The sequence below is a fragment of the Anomaloglossus baeobatrachus genome, chromosome 1 (genome assembly GCF_048569485.1).
Source record: "Anomaloglossus baeobatrachus isolate aAnoBae1 chromosome 1, aAnoBae1.hap1, whole genome shotgun sequence".
Taxonomy (NCBI): domain Eukaryota; kingdom Metazoa; phylum Chordata; class Amphibia; order Anura; family Aromobatidae; genus Anomaloglossus; species Anomaloglossus baeobatrachus.
The window spans coordinates 852991994-853008571 of record NC_134353.1 but is presented as its reverse complement, the minus strand read 5'-3'; the positions used below and the strand labels follow the sequence as shown (position 1 = coordinate 853008571).

At 52.2% G+C, this 16578-nt stretch overlaps 1 protein-coding gene across 4 annotated transcripts in view; it reads right to left on the bottom strand.

Annotated features, from left to right (window-relative positions):
* Positions 1–16578, bottom strand: part of HMGCR (3-hydroxy-3-methylglutaryl-CoA reductase) — a 72433-nt gene that overhangs the window by 17514 nt on the left and 38341 nt on the right. For all 4 annotated transcript variants that reach the window (XM_075325441.1, XM_075325463.1, XM_075325448.1 and 1 more), the window contains exons 14-15: positions 7678–7835; positions 6415–6520 (exon numbers count right to left, since the gene is read on the bottom strand). In XM_075325441.1, the coding sequence (XP_075181556.1) occupies positions 6415–6520; positions 7678–7835 (264 nt within the window). The remainder of the gene's footprint in view (positions 1–6414; positions 6521–7677; positions 7836–16578) is intronic.

Genomic DNA, 16578 nt, shown 5'->3' with positions numbered 1-16578 from the left:
AGTGGGGTGAGAAGGGAGCATGCTGGGGGCCCTGTATGGGCCCTCTTTTCTTCCATCCGATATAGTCAGCAGCTGCTGCTGACTAATTTGTGGAGCTATGCGTGCATGTGTGCCTCCTTCCACAAAGCATAAAAACTGAGGAGCCAGTGATGCACGGGGGGTGTATAGGCAGAAGGGGAGGGGCTTTACACTTTTAAGTGTAATACTTTGTGTGGCCTCCGGAGGCAGAAGCTATACACCCAATTGTCTAAAAACAATTGTCTGGGTCTCCCAATGGAGCGACAAAGAAGAAGGGAATTTTGTTACTTACCGTAAATTCCTTTTCTTCTAGCTCTTATTGGGAGACCCAGACGATTGGGGTATAGCTACTGCCCTCTGGAGGCCACACAAAGCACTACATCAAAAGTGCAAGGCCCCTCCCCCTCTGGCTATACCCCCCCCGTGATATCACGGGTTCTCCAGTTTTAGTGCCAAAGCAAGAAGGAGGAAGCCAATAACTGGTTTAAACAAATTAACTCCGAATAACATCGGAGAACTGAAAAACCGTTCAACATGAACAACATGTGTACCCGCAAACAACAAAACAACATCCCGAAGGACAACAGGGCGGGTGCTGGGTCTCCCAATAAGAGCTAGAAGAAAAGGAATTTACGGTAAGTAACAAAATTCCCTTCTTCTTCAGCGCTCTATTGGGAGACCCAGACGATTGGGACGTCCAAAAGCTGTCCCTGGGTGGGTAAAGAAATACCTCATGTTAGAGCTGCAAAACAGCCCTCCCCTACGGGGGTGTCACTGCCGCCTGCAGGACTCTTCTACCTAAGCTGGCATCCGCCGAAGCATAGGTATGCACCTGATAATGCTTGGTGAAAGTGTGCAGACTGGACCAGGTAGCTGCCTGGCACACCTGTTGAGCCGAAGCCTGGTGACGAAATGCCCAGGACGCACCCACGGCTCTGGTTGAGTGGGCTTTTAGCCCTGAAGGAACCGGAAGCCCCGCAGAACGGTAGGCCTCTAGAATTGGTTCTTTGATCCATCGAGCCAGGGTGGCTTTAGAAGCCTGCAACCCCTTGCGCGGACCAGCGACAAGGACAAAAAGTGCATCGGCACGGCGCATGGGCGCCGTGCGGGAAATGTAGATTCTGAGTGCTCTCACCAGATCTAGCAAACGTAAGTCCTTTTCATACCGGTGAACCGGATGAGGACAAAAAGAAGGCAAGGATATATCCTGATTAAGATGAAAAGAGGATACGACCTTAGGGAGAAACTCCGGAATAGGGCGCAGCACTACCTTGTCCTGGTGGAACACCAGGAAGGGAGCCTTGGATGACAGAGCTGCCAGCTCAGACACTCGCCGAAGCGATGTGATCGCAACAAGAAACGCCACTTTCTGTGACAGCCGAGAAAAGGAAACTTCCTTCAGAGGCTCGAAGGGCGGCTTCTGGAGAGCAACTAGTACCCTGTTCAGATCCCATGGATCTAACGGCCGCTTGTACGGGGGCACAATATGACAGACCCCCTGCAGGAACGTGCGCACCTTAGAAAGACGTGCTAGACGCTTCTGAAAAAACACGGATAGTGCCGAAACTTGCCCTTTAAGGGAGCTGAGCGACAAGCCCTTTTCTAACCCCGATTGCAGGAAGGAAAGAAACTTGGGCAATGCAAATGGCCAGGGAGACACTCCCTGAGCAGAGCACCAGGATAAGAAAATCTTCCACGTTCTGTGGTAGATCTTAGCCGAATTCGACTTTCTAGCTTGTCTCATTGTGGCAACGACTCCTTGAGATAATCCTGCAGATGCTAGGATCCAGGACTCAATGGCCACACAGTCAGGTTCAGGGCCGCAGAATTCTGATGGAAAAACGGCCCTTGGGACAGTAAGTCTGGTCGGTCTGGCAGTGACCACGGTCGACCGATCGTGAGATGCCACAGATCCGGATACCACGACCTCCTCGGCCAGTCTGGAGCGACGAGTATGATGCGGCTGCACTCGGATCTGATCTTGCGTAGCACTCTGGGCAAGAGCGCCAGAGGCGGAAACACGTATGGGAGCTGAAACTGCGACCAATCTTGAACCAAGGCGTCTGCCGCCAGAGCTCTTTGATCGCGCGACCTCGCCATGAATGCCGGGACCTTGTTGTTGTGCCGGGATGCCATTAGGTCGACGTCCGGCACTCCCCAGCGGCGACAGATTTCCTGAAACACGTCCGGGTGAAGGGACCATTCCCCTGCGTCCATGCCCTGGCGACTGAGGAAGTCTGCTTCCCAGTTTTCTACGCCTGGGATGTGAACCGCGGATATGGTGGATGTTGTGTCCTCCACCCACATTAGAATGCGCCGGACTTCTTGGAAGGCTTGCCGACTGCGCGTCCCTCCTTGGTGGTTGATGTATGCCACCGCTGTGGAGTTGTCCGATTGGATTCGGATCTGCTTCCCTTCCAGCCACTGTTGGAAGGCCAGTAGAGCAAGATACACTGCTCTGATCTCCAGAACATTGATCTGAAGGGTGGACTCCTGCGGAGTCCACGTCCCCTGAGCCCTGTGGTGGAGAAATACCGCTCCCCACCCTGACAGACTCGCATCTGTCGTGACTACTGCCCAGGATGGGGGCAGGAAGGATCTTCCCTGAGACAATGAGGTGGGAAGGAGCCACCATTGTAGGGAGTCCTTGGCCGTCTGGGAAAGCGAGACTTTCCTGTCCAGTGACGTTGACTTCCCGTCCCATTGGCGGAGAATGTCCCATTGAAGTGGGCGCAGATGAAATTGCGCAAAGGGAACTGCTTCCATGGCTGCCACCATCTTCCCTAGGAAATGCATGAGGCGCCGCAAGGGATGCAACTGGCCCTGCAGAAGAGATTGCACCCCTGTCTGTAGTGACCGCTGCTTGTTCAGCGGAAGCTTCACTATCGCTGCTAGAGTATGAAACTCCATGCCAAGATACGTTAGTGATTGAGTCGGTGATAGGATCGACTTTGGAAAGTTGATGATCCATCCGAAAGACTGTAGGGTCTCCAGCGTAGCATTCAGGCTGTGCTGACATGCCTCTTGAGAGGGAGCTTTGACCAATAAATCGTCTAGGTAAGGGATCACCGAGTGTCCCTGAGAGTGCAAGACTGCTACCACCGCCGCCATGACCTTGGTGAAGACCCGTGGGGCTGTCGCCAGACCAAATGGCAGAGCTACGAACTGAAAATGGTCGTCTCCTATCACAAAACGTAGAAAACGTTGATGTTCTGTAGCAATTGGCACGTGGAGATAAGCATCTTTGATGTCTATTGAGGCAAGGAAGTCTCCTCTGGACATTGAGGCAATGACAGAACGCAGGGTTTCCATCCGGAACTTCCTGGCGTGCACATGTTTGTTGAGCCGTTTTAGGTCCAGAACAGGACGGAACGAGACGTCCTTTTTTGGAACCACAAAGAGATTGGAGTAAAACCCTTGCCCTTGTTCCTGAGGAGGGACTGGGATCACCACTCCTTCCGCTCTTAGGGAGTCCACCGCCTGCAGCAGAGCATCTGCTCGGTCTGGATGTGGGGAGGTTCTGAAGAACCGAGCTGGAGGACGAGAATTGAACTCGATTCTGTACCCGCGAGACAAAATGTCCGTCACCCACCGGTCTTTGACCTGTGACATCCAAATGCCGGAAAAGCGGGAGAGCCTGCCCCCGACCGGCGATGCGGAGGGAGGGGGCTGGAAGTCATGAGGTAGCCGCTTTGGAAGCGGTACCTCCATTTGCTTTCTTGGGGCGCGTGTGAGCCCGCCACGAATCTGAGTTTCTTTGCGTCCTCTGAGTCCCTTTGGACGAGGTAAATGGTGTCTTGCCCGAACCTCGAAAGGACTGAAACCTCTGCTGCCACTTTTTCTGCTGAGGTTTGGTTGTTCTGGGTTGTGGTAAAGAGGAGTCTTTACCCTTGGACTGCTTAATGATATCAGCCAATGGCTCGCCAAACAGTCTATCTCTAGATAAAGGCAAACTGGTTAAACATTTTTTGGAACCAGCATCTGCTTTCCAGTCCTTTAACCACAAGGCTCTGCGCAAAACTACCGAATTGGCGGACGCCATTGAGGTGCGACTGGTAGATTCTAGGACCGCATTGATAGCGTAAGACGCAAACGCCGACATCTGCGTGGTAAGATGCGCCACTTGCGGCACTGCTGGATGTATGATAGCATCCACTTTTGCTAAGCCAGCTGAAATAGCCTGGAGTGCCCATACGGCTGCGAATGCCGGAGCAAACGACGCGCCGATAGCTTCATAGACAGATTTTAACCAAAGGTCCATCTGTCTGTCATTGGCATCTTTAAGTGAAGCGCCATCCTCCACTGCAACTATGGACCTAGCTGCGAGTTTGGAAATCGGGGGGTCTACCTTTGGACACTGTGTCCAGCGCTTGACCACCTCAGGGGGGAAAGGGAAACGCGTATCTTTAGATCGTTTAGAGAAACGCCTTTCTGGGTGAGCGTCGTGCTTCTGGATTGATTCTCTGAAGTCAGAGTGATCCAAGAAAGCACTCAATTTACGCTTGGGATAAAGGAAACGAAACTTCTCCTGCTCTGCCGCTGCCTCTTCTGCTGAAGGGGCTGGGGGAGAAATATCCAACAGCCTATTGATGGCTGAGATAAGGTCGTTTACCATGGCATCCCCATCAGGGGTATCCAGGTTGAGAGGGGTTCCAGGAATGGATTCCTGATCACTCTCATCAGACACATCACAGGGAGACTGATTGCGCTGAGACCCTGAGCAGTGTGATGACGTCGAGGGTCTTTCCCAGCGAGCTCGCTTAGGGTGGCTGGGGCTATCATCTGAGTCATAATCCTCGGCCTGTGAAGCCGGGGACCCCCCTGTGGGCTGGATTAATTCCAAGTGAGGGGGACCTGAGGACAGAGGCCTCGCCGTGCCCAAAGATTGAGCCCCATGCATAGATTGCAAGGTTTCAAGGATTTTTGCCATAGACAGAGACATATTATCAGCAAAAACTGCAAAGTCTGTCCCTGTCACCGGGGCAGAACTTACAAGCGTCTCAGCCTGGGTCACTACCTCTCCTGACTCCGGCTGGCGAAGCAGCACCGGGTCGGAGCATTGCACACAATGGGAGCCTGCTGGTAGATCAGCCCCACATGCAGCACACGCAGTACACACAGCCCAGGCCTTGGCAGCCTTGCGTTTTGAGGATGGCATGTTGCTGCTTCCACAGAGTGATCTGGGAGAGCAGCCAGAAGCGACCTCACAGTGCAAGAAAAACAATATCTATATATCTGTACACAGTACACCGATACACCGTGAGGCACTAGAGGGACCAGCACAGAAAAATCGCTTACCGCCCGCTTAAAAAGCGGGTGTGTGGTCGCCAGATAGCCCCTAGTCCAGGTCTCCCAGAGCCTTGCGTCCTTCCTCCAGCCAGACTGCATGTAATGGCTGCCGGCGTCCTGAGAGGAAGGGGGGCGGGCCCTGGGCGTTCCTGGCTAAGAGCGGGAAGCCTGCTTCCCTCTGTGCCTAGTGTGAGGGCTGGAGCATGTAAATCAGGCTCCAGCCCTCGTCGCTGCTAGCGAACAGCGTCTCTCCCCTACCCTGAATGACAGGGTGGGGGCGGGAACGAATCGGAGCTGCCGGCTCCTAGGCCCAAAAAGCCGGGGACTCAATTTATAACCGCCGCCGCCGTAAAAGCGCGGACGGCGGATCCCCGGCGCACCACAAGTCACAGCAGCGCCGCCCGGTCCAGAGGGGGTCGGCGCTGCGTTCCCATACACAAACAATCCCCCAGTAATCTGTAGGGACACTAGCTCCAACGTTGCGGTCCCCGGCGCACTACAACACCCAGCCAGCCCGGAGTGTGTCTGTGCCTGCCGGGGACACAGAGTACCTGTATGATGCAGGGCCTGTCCCTGATCGTACTCCTGCTCCGTCTCCATCAGGTTCTAATGGGTCTGTGGATGGAGCCCGGCGTCAGAGCTGAGAGGCCGGCAGGATCCCACTTCCACAGAGCCCTACCAGGGGATGTGGAAGGAAAACAGCATGTCAGGCTCCAGCCCTGTACCAGCAATAGGTACCTCAACCTTACAACACCATCCAGGGGTGAGAAGGGAGCATGCTGGGGACACTATATGTGTCCTCTTTTCTTCCATCCGAAATAGTCAGCAGCTACTGCTGACTAAAATCTGTGGAGCTATGCATGGAATGTCTGACCTCCTTCGCACACAAAAGCTAAAACTGGGGAACCCGTGATATCACGGGGGGGGTATAGCCAGAGGGGGAGGGGCCTTGCACTTTTGATGTAGTGCTTTGTGTGGCCTCCAGAGGGCAGTAGCTATACCCCAATCGTCTGGGTCTCCCCAATAGAGCGCTGAAGAAAATGTCAGTGCGCAAAAAACATACAAACAAGAAGAGTTACAATTTTACCAGTAGACAAGGCAGTTTACCTTTGAAATCATGTTCATTCCCATAGCATCTCCTGTTTTAGACTGGAAGCGAATATATAGGTTTCGTCCGGCTACACTGGTCTGAAGTCTCCCAAGACGAGCAAACCTGCAGTAAATAAGATGATTAAAGAGGGAAGGTTTGGATAACAACACAAATAGCAGGAGTGGTCACTGAACATGGTCCTGCAGGAAAGCCTCTCAGGCTGGGGCCACACGGGGGCACTACTGCAATCCCCTCGCATGACACTCGGCTCACGTTGGCATTACAGCAGAGCAGAGTGTCATGCTAATGTCCCTGCAACTGAGGTCAGACCGTGGGAGCGGACCTCAGCTGCGGGGGGGCGGGCCGGCTCTGAGGAGGGGCGGGAGGGATTTATCTCCCTCTCTCCTCCGTAGCTGGCTATTGCCATTCTTGGCCCTGCACTTGTGGTACACCGGTGTACTGTGAGTACAGTGCGATTTTTCTCTCGCCCCCACACACTTGAATGGGTGCGAGAGAAAGTCTCGCATTACAGTCGCAGCATGCTACGATTGTTTTCTCGGTCCGATTAGGGCTGAGAAAAATAAATCGCTCATGGGTGCCGAGTGCTGACATACAGGTTAATATTGGTCTAAGTGGAATGCAATGTTTTATCTAAGTGGAATGCAATGTTTTATCACACTCCACTCGCACAGTTTCTCGCCGTGTGTCTTAGGCCTTACCCGAGCAGTGGGACTGCCATGTACTACATATATTATCATCATACTTACTAATCACTAATTGCTACCATAATAGAAATAAGTCAATTAGTTTTACTGCAATATGCATAAAAAGTCCATTATAGGTGAAAAAGAGGTTTTGTTTTTTTGTTAAAATAAATAAAAATAATTTACATAAAAAAGGCATAGTGCACCTCCATTCAAAAGCTATAGGACTCAGATAGCCGATCGCTGTATTCTCCTGTAACTCCTTCAGCCCCTATAGACAATCAGTGGAGTGACAGGACACATGCTCAACCCTAATCAATTCTATCTTCTCAATTCTATGGTCATGTGCAGAGGAACAAGCCACTTGGGAGAAATATTCTAGTCATCTGTGGGGGTCCCAGTAGTGGTCTGCTCAGCGATTAGACTTATATTACCCTATTTTGGGAAAATCACATAAGAAGTATTTCTGCAAACCATAGGCAAGATTGTCCCATGTTTTCACAATAGCAGTAATCAGCACGGTGCATAGCTATGATGTGTACAGCAATAAATTATATAATATATTAATTCACCTACCTGCTTGTGCTATCAAAGGTGTCTTTTATAACTTTAAACCCCTCAGGACTGTCAAGCCAGCTTTTAACCTCAGCAGCTTCACAGGCTGAAGGCAACCTGATAACTGGTCCACGAGTCATGCCATCAGCAAGGATCCGGCTGTGCGCTCCTCCGCCCAGCTATGAAAAAGGAAACAAGCTTAGCATTTCCCAACAGACCTCATAGTAGTCAGCGATGTCATACCGTTGAGCAGAAATTATTTTCTAAAGAAACACATGAAATATATATATATATATATATATATATATATATATATATATATATATATATATATATATATATATATATATATATATATATATATATATTATATATATATAGATATATATATATATATCTATATATATAGATATATATATATATATATATATACTAGAAGGTGGCCCGATTCTACGCATCGGGTATTCTAGAATTTACGTATTGTGTAGTTCATGTATGATTTTTGTTATATATATATATATATATATATATACTATATATATATATATATATATATTATATATATATATATAGAGAGAGATGTTGTTGTCTGTAGTTACCAAGTGTTTGTGTAGGGCGCTGTACATGTTCTGGGTGTTGTCTGGGTGTGACGGGGGGTGAGAGCAGTGTTGTATGTGTGTTGCGTGTGTTACGTTGTTTGTGGAGCGCTGTGTGTCTGTAGCGTTGTGTGTGTGTTGCGTGGTTTGTGTGTGTGTGGTGTGTTTTGGGGGGAGGTATGTTTTGTGCAATGTGTGTGTTGTGCGGTATGTGCGTATATTTGTGTGTGCCGCGGTGTTTGTGTGTTGGGTGTTGTGTGTGTGCAGCGTTGTCTGTGTGTGTGGGTGTCCTGTGTAGGGCAGTTGTTTGTGGTTCCCAGTGTGTGTGTGTGTGTGTGTGTGTGTGTGTGTGGTGTGTTGTGCAGTGCGCGCGTGTGTGTGTGTGTGCATCAGCCTCTCTTCTCTCAGCCTACCTCTCCCAGCCCTCCCTCCTCCCAGCCTCCCTCAGGCATCAGCCTCCCTCTCCCAGCCTCCCCAGCATCAGCCTCCGCCAGCATCAGCCTCTCTCCTTCCAGCCTCCTCCAGATTCAGCCTCTCTCTCCCAGCCTTCCCCAGGATCAACCTCTCTCCTCCCAGCCTCCGTCCTCCCAGCCTTCCCCAGCATCAGCTTTCCCCTCCCAGCCTCCCTCAGCATCAGCCTTCCCCAGCATCAGCCTCCCGTTCCCAGCCTTCCCCAGGATCAGCCTCTCTCCTCCCAGCCTCCTTCCTCCCAGCCTTCCCCAGCATCAGCTTTCCCCTCCCAGCCTCCTCAGCATCAGCCTCCCTCAGCATCAGCCTCCCGTTCCCAGCCTTCCCCAGGATCAGCCTCTCTCCTCCCAGCCTCCTTCCTTCCAGCCTCCCTCAGCATCAGCCTTCCCCTCCCAGTCTCCCCCAGCATCAGCCTCCCCAAGCATCAGCCTCCACCAGCATTAGCCTCTCTCCTTCCAGCCTCCTCCAGCATCAGCCTCCCTCTCCCAGCCTTCCCCAGGATCAGCCTCTCTCCTCCCAGCCTCCGTCCTCCCAGCCTTCCCCAGCATCAGCTTTCCCCTCCCAGCCTCCCTCAGCATCAGCCTTCCCCAGCATCAGCCTCCCGTTTCCCAGCCTTCCCCAGGATCAGCCTCTCTCCTCCCAGCCTCCGTCCTCCCAGCCTTCCCCAGCATCAGCTTTCCCCTCCCAGCCTCCCTCAGCATCAGCCTCCTCAGCATCAGCCTCCCGTTCCCAGCCTTCCCCAGGATCAGCCTCTCTCCTCCCAGCCTCCTTCCTCCAGCCTCCCTCAGCATCAGCCTTCCCCTCCCAGTCTCCCCCCAGCATCAGCCTCCCCCAAGCATCAGCCTCCACCAGCATTAGCCTCTCTCCTTCCAGCCTCCCCCAGCATCAGCCTCCCCAAGCATCAGCCTCCACCAGCATCAGCCTCCCTCGTCCCAGCCTCCCCCTCCCAGCCTCCCCCAGCATCAGCCTCTCTCCTCCCAGCCTTCCCCATGATCAGCGTCTCTGCTCCCAGCCTCCTCCAGCACGCCGTGCTCCTCTGCCGACACTCACACACCCGATCGCATCCACTCACACACACCCGATCGCATCCACTCACACACACCCGATCGCATCCACTCACACACACAGACACTGACGATATCGCACATACGCGCTTATACTCACAACATCCGGGGATATCACATGCTTCTGGCCATGTGATCCTCCGGCAGGTCCTGGAAGATCACAACAGCACAGTATCGAGGCGAGAAGCAAGCGATATCCCAGGATGTTGTGAGTATTTGGATGCGATGTGATGTGTGAGGTGTGTGTGAGTGTGATCTGATTTGTGTGTGTATGTGTGTGTGTGTGTGCTGTTATGTGTCTGTATTTTCCGCAGCTGCAGGACCTTGATGTGTGGATGCGATGTGATGTGTGTGTGAGGTGTGTATGAGAGTGAGTGCGAGCCGGTGTACACTGGTAACTATGATACACATCGGGTAACTAAGGGACCTTAGTTACCCGATGTGTATAATGGTTACCAGCTTTCACGGCCTCCGTGAAGATCCCAGCATCGCAAGGTTATGTGTGGCGCTGCCGGGATCCTGACGGAGCCGGTGTAGAAGCAAGAGATATCCCAGCATGTTGTGATGTGTGAGGTGTGTGTGAGAGTGAGTGTGAGTGTGAGAGTGAGTGTGATGTGATGTGTGTGTGTACTCACCTGGGAATCGGGGCTCCGTGTCAGTTGGGCCAGAGCGAGCGTGGATTGCGTGAGGGGGCGGGGCCTGCAGAGAGCCGGGGCGAGAGGCCAATCCGTGTGGGGGGGGCGGGGGCCATGGCGAGCCCAGCGGCCAATCAGCTTTGTGTCACCGTAAGGACACAATTTCGGAGCATGAACAGACAGACAGACAGACAGACAGAATAAGGCAATTATATATATAGATATATATATATATATATATATATATATATATAAATATAATTTATATACATATTGTTTATATTATATATATATATATATATATATATATATTTCATGTGCTTCTTATTAAGAGATTAAGATAGATATATATAGATATATAGATATATATAGATATATATATATATATATATATATATATATATATATATATATATATATCTATATATATAGAGAGATATATATATAGATATATATAGATATATATATTATATATAGATATATATAGATATATACATATATATATATATATAGAGAGAGATATATATATATATATATCTTATTCTGTCTGTCTTGCTCCAAACTTGTGTCCTTACGGTGACAACCAGCGGATTGGCCGTTGGCCTCTGCATGGCCCCGCCCCCCAGCACGGATTGGCCGCTTGGCTTGCCCTGGCCCCCCCCTCATGGATTGGCCGCTCGCCCCGGCACCCTGCACGCATTGGACGCTTGGCCAGGCCCCGCCCCCTCACGCATTGGATGCTCGCCCTGGCCCCGTCCCCCCGCACGCATTCCTCGACCCACACGGAGACGCCAACGATCTGAATGGGCAGGGTAACTATGCAATTGGGTAACTATGCAAAGCGCTTTGCTTAGTTACCCGATGTGTACCATGATTATCAGCTTACCGACGTACGCTGGTAACAAATGGTACACAATCCTGTAACTATGGAAAGCGCTTTCGTTAGTTACCCAATGTGTACCATAGTACCACCTTACCCCCGCCTCCCCGGCACATGTGTGCTTGAGCCGGCGTACGCTGGTAACCATGGTACACATCGGGTAACTAAGCAAAGCGCTTTGCATAGTTACCCAATTGCATAGTTACCCTGCCCATTCAGATCGTTGGTCTCTCACTGTCAAATACGCCGATGCGTGCTGCACAGCGGGAGACCAACGAGCAAGAAATGAACCATTATTCAAGACTTGCTATATTATTATTCAATCTGCTACCCTACATACACATTCTAGACTACCCGATACGTTAGAATCGGGCAACCTTCTAGTGTGTGTGTGTATGTAGAATAAAGAGAATTTTGTTTACTTACCGTAAATTCTTTTTCTTATAGATCCGTATTGGGAGACCCAGACATTGGGTGTTTAGCTTCTGCCTCCGGAGGACACACAAAGTACTATACTCAAAAGTGTAGCTCCTCCCTCTGAGCTTATACACCCCCTGGAGAACCAGATCTAGCCAGTTTAGTGCAAAAGCTGAAGGAGAATAGCCACCCACAAGTAAAAACAGAGCAAGAACCGGAACAACCGGAGACTCTGTCCATGACAACAGCCGGTGATAACACGCGGAACAAGAAACTGCCAACAGGCAACAGGGAGGGTGCTGGGTCTCCCAATACGGAACTATAAGAAAAAGAATTTACGGTAAGTAAACAAAATTCTCTTTTTCTTTATCGTTCCTATGGGAGACCCAGACATTGGGACGTCTAAAAGCAGTCCATGGGTGGGAATAAACAGAAAAACTAAGAAGTAGGCGGAGCCTAACTTCACAAATGGGCGACAGCCACCTGAAGGATGCGTCAGCCCAAGCTCGCATCTGCCGAAGCATGAGCATGCACTTGGTAGTGCTTTGAAAAGGTATGCAGGCTAGTCCCAGTGGCAGCCTGACAGACTTGCTGAGCCGTAGCCTGGTGCCTGAAAGCCCAAGAGGCACCGACAGCTCTGGTCGAGTGTGCCTTGATCCCCGGCGGGGGAGGCACCTGAGAACACTGGTAGGCATCCGAAATGGTTGACCTAATCCAACGGGCTAAGGTCGGCTTAGAAGCAGAGAGGCCCTTACGCCGACCTGTGGTTAGCACAAAAAGAGAGGTGCACCGCCTAAGAGCAGCGGTGCGACACAGATCCGGAGCGCCCGCACCAGATCCAGAGTATGCAACGCTTTCTCAAAGCGATGAACAGGAGCCGGACAAAAAGGAAGGTAGGGTAATGTCCTGGTTAAGGTGGAAAGGAGAAACCACCTTAGGGAGAAAGTCCGGAGTCGGACGAAGAACCACCTGGTCTTGATGAAAAAACAAAAAAGGTGACTCCGAAGAGAGCGCAGCCAAATCAGAGACTCTCCTGAGGGAAGTTATGGCCACTAGAAAGACCACTTTCTGTGAAAGACGAAACAAAGAAACCTCCCTAAGAGGCTCAAAGGGGGGTTTCTGCAAAACCGTGAGAACCAAATTGAGGTCCCAGGGATCCAAGGGCCGCCGGTAAGGCGGAATGATGTGAGACGCGCCCTGCAAGAAGATGCGGACCTGAGCCAGCCGGGCGATACGCCGCTGGAACAGCACTGACAGAGCAGAGACTTGTCCCTTGAGAGAGTTGAGGGACAGTACCAGCTGCAGACCGGACTGTAGAAAGGACAGAAGGGTCGGCAAGGAAAAAGGCCAAGGAGGATGGCCAGAAGAGCGACACCAGGACAGGAAAATTCTCCAAGTCCTGTGATAGATCTTGGCAGAGGAAGACTTCCGGGCCCGAGTCATAGTGGAGATGACCTCAGGGGGGATACCAGAAGCCGTCAAGATCCAGGACTCAAGAGCCACGCCGTCAATCTGAGAGCCGCAGAATTCTGGCGGAAAAACGGACCTTGTGAGAGAAGGTCTGGATGGTCCGGAAGATGCCACGGCACCTCTACGGACAGATGGAGCAGGTCTGGGTACCAAGCTCGCCTGGGCCAGTCCGGAGCAATGAGGATGACTCGACGGCCCTCCATTCTGATCTTGCGCAGAACTCTGGGCAAGAGAGCTAGAGGGGGAAACACGTAGGACAGACGAAACTGGGACCAGTCTTTAACCAGAGCGTCCACGGCGAAGGCCTGAGGATCGTGGGAGCGAGCCACGTAAACCGGAACCTTCTTGTTGTGACGGGATGCCATTAGGTCCACTTCCGGAGTGCCCCACTTGCAGCAGATTGACTGAAACACTGCCGGATGCAGGGACCACTCGCCACTGTCCACGGTTTGACGGCTGAGATAATCTGCTTCCCAGTTTTCCACGCCAGGGATGTGGACTGCGGATATGGTGGACTTGGAGTCCTCCGTCCATTGAAGGATGCGTTGAACCTCCAACATTGCCAGGCGGCTGCGTGTCCCGCCTTGGTGATTGATGTAGGCAACCGCTGTCGCGTTGTCTGACTGGACTCGGATATGCTTGCCCGCCAATAGGTGGTGAAAAGCTACGAGAGCTAGAAGCACAGCTCTGATCTCCAGCACATTGATCGAGAGGGCTGACTCGGACGGAGTCCAAGTGCCCTGCGCTCGGTGGTGGAGACATACCGCTCCCCAGCCGGATAGACTGACATCCGTGGTGAGGATCACCCAGGACGGGGCCAGGAAGGAGCGCCCTTGGGACAGGGAGAGGGGTCGAAGCCACCACTGAAGACAGCTCCTGGTCTGTGGCGACAGAGCCACTAACTGTGTAAGGAGGAAGGCCGCTTGTCCCAACAGCAGAGAATGTCCAGCTGCAGGGGACGCAGATGGAACTGGGCAAAGGGAACAGCCTCCATTGACGCCACCATCTGACCCAGCACCTGCATCAGGGTGCCTGATGGAATAACGGCGGGGCCTCAGCAGAGAGCGCACCGCCAGTTGGAGGGACTGCTGTTTGATTAAGGGCAACTTCACAAGTGCCGGCAAAGTCTCGAATTGCATCCCTAGGTACGTGAGCCTCTGGGTCGGAGTCAGAGTGGATTTGGGCAGATTGACAAGCCACCCGAATTGGGCTAGAGTGGCGAGAGTGAGCGAGACACTCCGCTGACAGTCTGCGCTGGATGGACCCTTGACCAGAAGGTCGTCCAGGTAAGGAATCACTGCCAACCCCTGGAGGTGCAGAACCGCAACCACTGCTGCTATGACCTCGGTGAATACTCGAGGAGCCGTGGCTAACCCGAAGGGGAGAGCCACGAATTGGAAATGTTCCTCTCCGATTGCAAAACGTAGCCAACGCTGGTGTGAAACTGCAATTGGCACATGCAGATAGGCATCTCTGATGTCGATGGATGCCAGGAAATCCCCTTGGGTCATAGAGGCAATGACTGATCGCAGAGACTCCATGCGAAAATGCCTCACCTGAACATGCTTGTTGAGAAGCTTGAGATCCAGGATGGGCCGGAAGGAACCGTCCTTTTTGGGGACTAGGAAGAGATTTGAGTAGAAACCTCTGAACCGTTCCCGGGCGGGAACCGGTACAATTACCCCGTTGGCCTGCAAGGATGCCACGGCCTGAGAGAAGGCGGCGGCCTTGGAGCAGGAGGGAGTAGAGAGAAAAAATCTGTTTGGTGGGCTGGAAGAGAATTCTATCCTGTAGCCGTGGGAGATGATATCCCGCACCCACTGATCGGAGATGTGTTGAAACCACACGTCGCCAAAGTGGGAGAGCCTGCCACCGACTAAGGACGTTGCTGGCGCGGACAGATAGTCAAGAGGAGGCTGCCTTAGTGGCAGCAGCTCCTACGGTCTTCTGTGGACGCGCTTTTGTGCGCCAGTTGGATTTTTGGTCCTTGGCTGAGTTAGTGGACGAGGCCGAGGGCTTACAGGACGACCAGTTGGAGGAACGAAAGGAACGAAACCTCGACTGGTTCCTACCCTGTACAGGTTTCCTGGTTTTGGTTTGTTGCATGGAAGTACTCTTCCCGCCAGTAGCCTCCTTAATAATTTCATCCAGCTGTTCACCGAACAGCCTGGACCCAGCAAAAGGGAGTCCAGCAAGGAACTTATTTGAGGAAGCATCTGCCTTCCACTCTCGAAGCCACAATATCCTGCGGATAGCGAGGGAATGAACAGAAGCCACCGCAATGCGGTGAGAAGCCTCCAGCATGGCAGACATGGCATAGGATGAAAAAGCTGAAGCTTGGGACGTTAAGGCAACCATTTCAGGCAGATTCCCTGGTGAGGGAATGCATCTCCTCCAGAGAAGCAGAGATGGCTTTGAGAGCCCACACTGCTGCAAAAGTTGGGGAGAACGAGGCCCCCGCAGCTTCATATACAGATTTGGCCAGAAGGTCAACCTGGCAGTCAGTGGAAGCCTTAAGTGAGGTGCCGTCAGCCACCGACACAACAGTCCGGGCTGATAGCCTAGACACCGGAGGGTCTACCTTTGGTGAATGAGCCCACTCCTTGACCACCTCAGGTGGAAAGGGAAAACGGTCATCAGAACCACGCTTTGGGAAGCGTTTGTCAGGACAGGCCCTGGGCTTGGTCACAGTGGCCTGAAAACTGGAGTGGTTAAAGAACACACTCTTTGTCCTCTTAGGCGAGGTAAACTGGTGCTTTTCTGCCAGAGAGGGTTGCTCCTCTGATACTGGCGGATTGAGGTCCAGTACAGAATTAATGGACGCAATCAAATCACTAACATCTGAGTCGGTTTCGGACAGATCAATGGGGAACATGGAGGTAGCGTCCGAGCCCCCTGTAAAGGCATCCTCCTCGTCCCGCGAGTCAGTGTCTGAAACAGAGCCGCGGGACGAGGAAGGAGAGGGAGCCCTGCGTCTCCTTTTAGGAGGACGGGGTCTGGGACCAGATGATGAATCCTCTGTGAGCTGCGCTGAGAGAGCCCTAGCAGCAGAGGCACCCTGTGAAGGGGGCGGATGCATGTTCAGCAAAGTCCGGGACAGCTGTCCCATGGAGTCGGCAAAAGACTGGGAGATGGACCTAGATAAGGATTCTACCCAAGCCGGGGTTTCAGCCACAGGGACCGGAGCAGCCTGAGAGACCACTGGGGGGGGAGATTCCAGGCTGAGGCATCGTCAGGTTAGAGCAGGCATCACAATGTGGATAGGTGCTCGGTTCAGGCAATAGGAGCTTACATGCAGTGCATACTGAATACAGCTTTGGAGCCTTGCTCCTCGTGTGAGACATGCTGCTGAAGTGGGGGCTCTTGCCAGAAAGACCCCCAGAGAGTATATA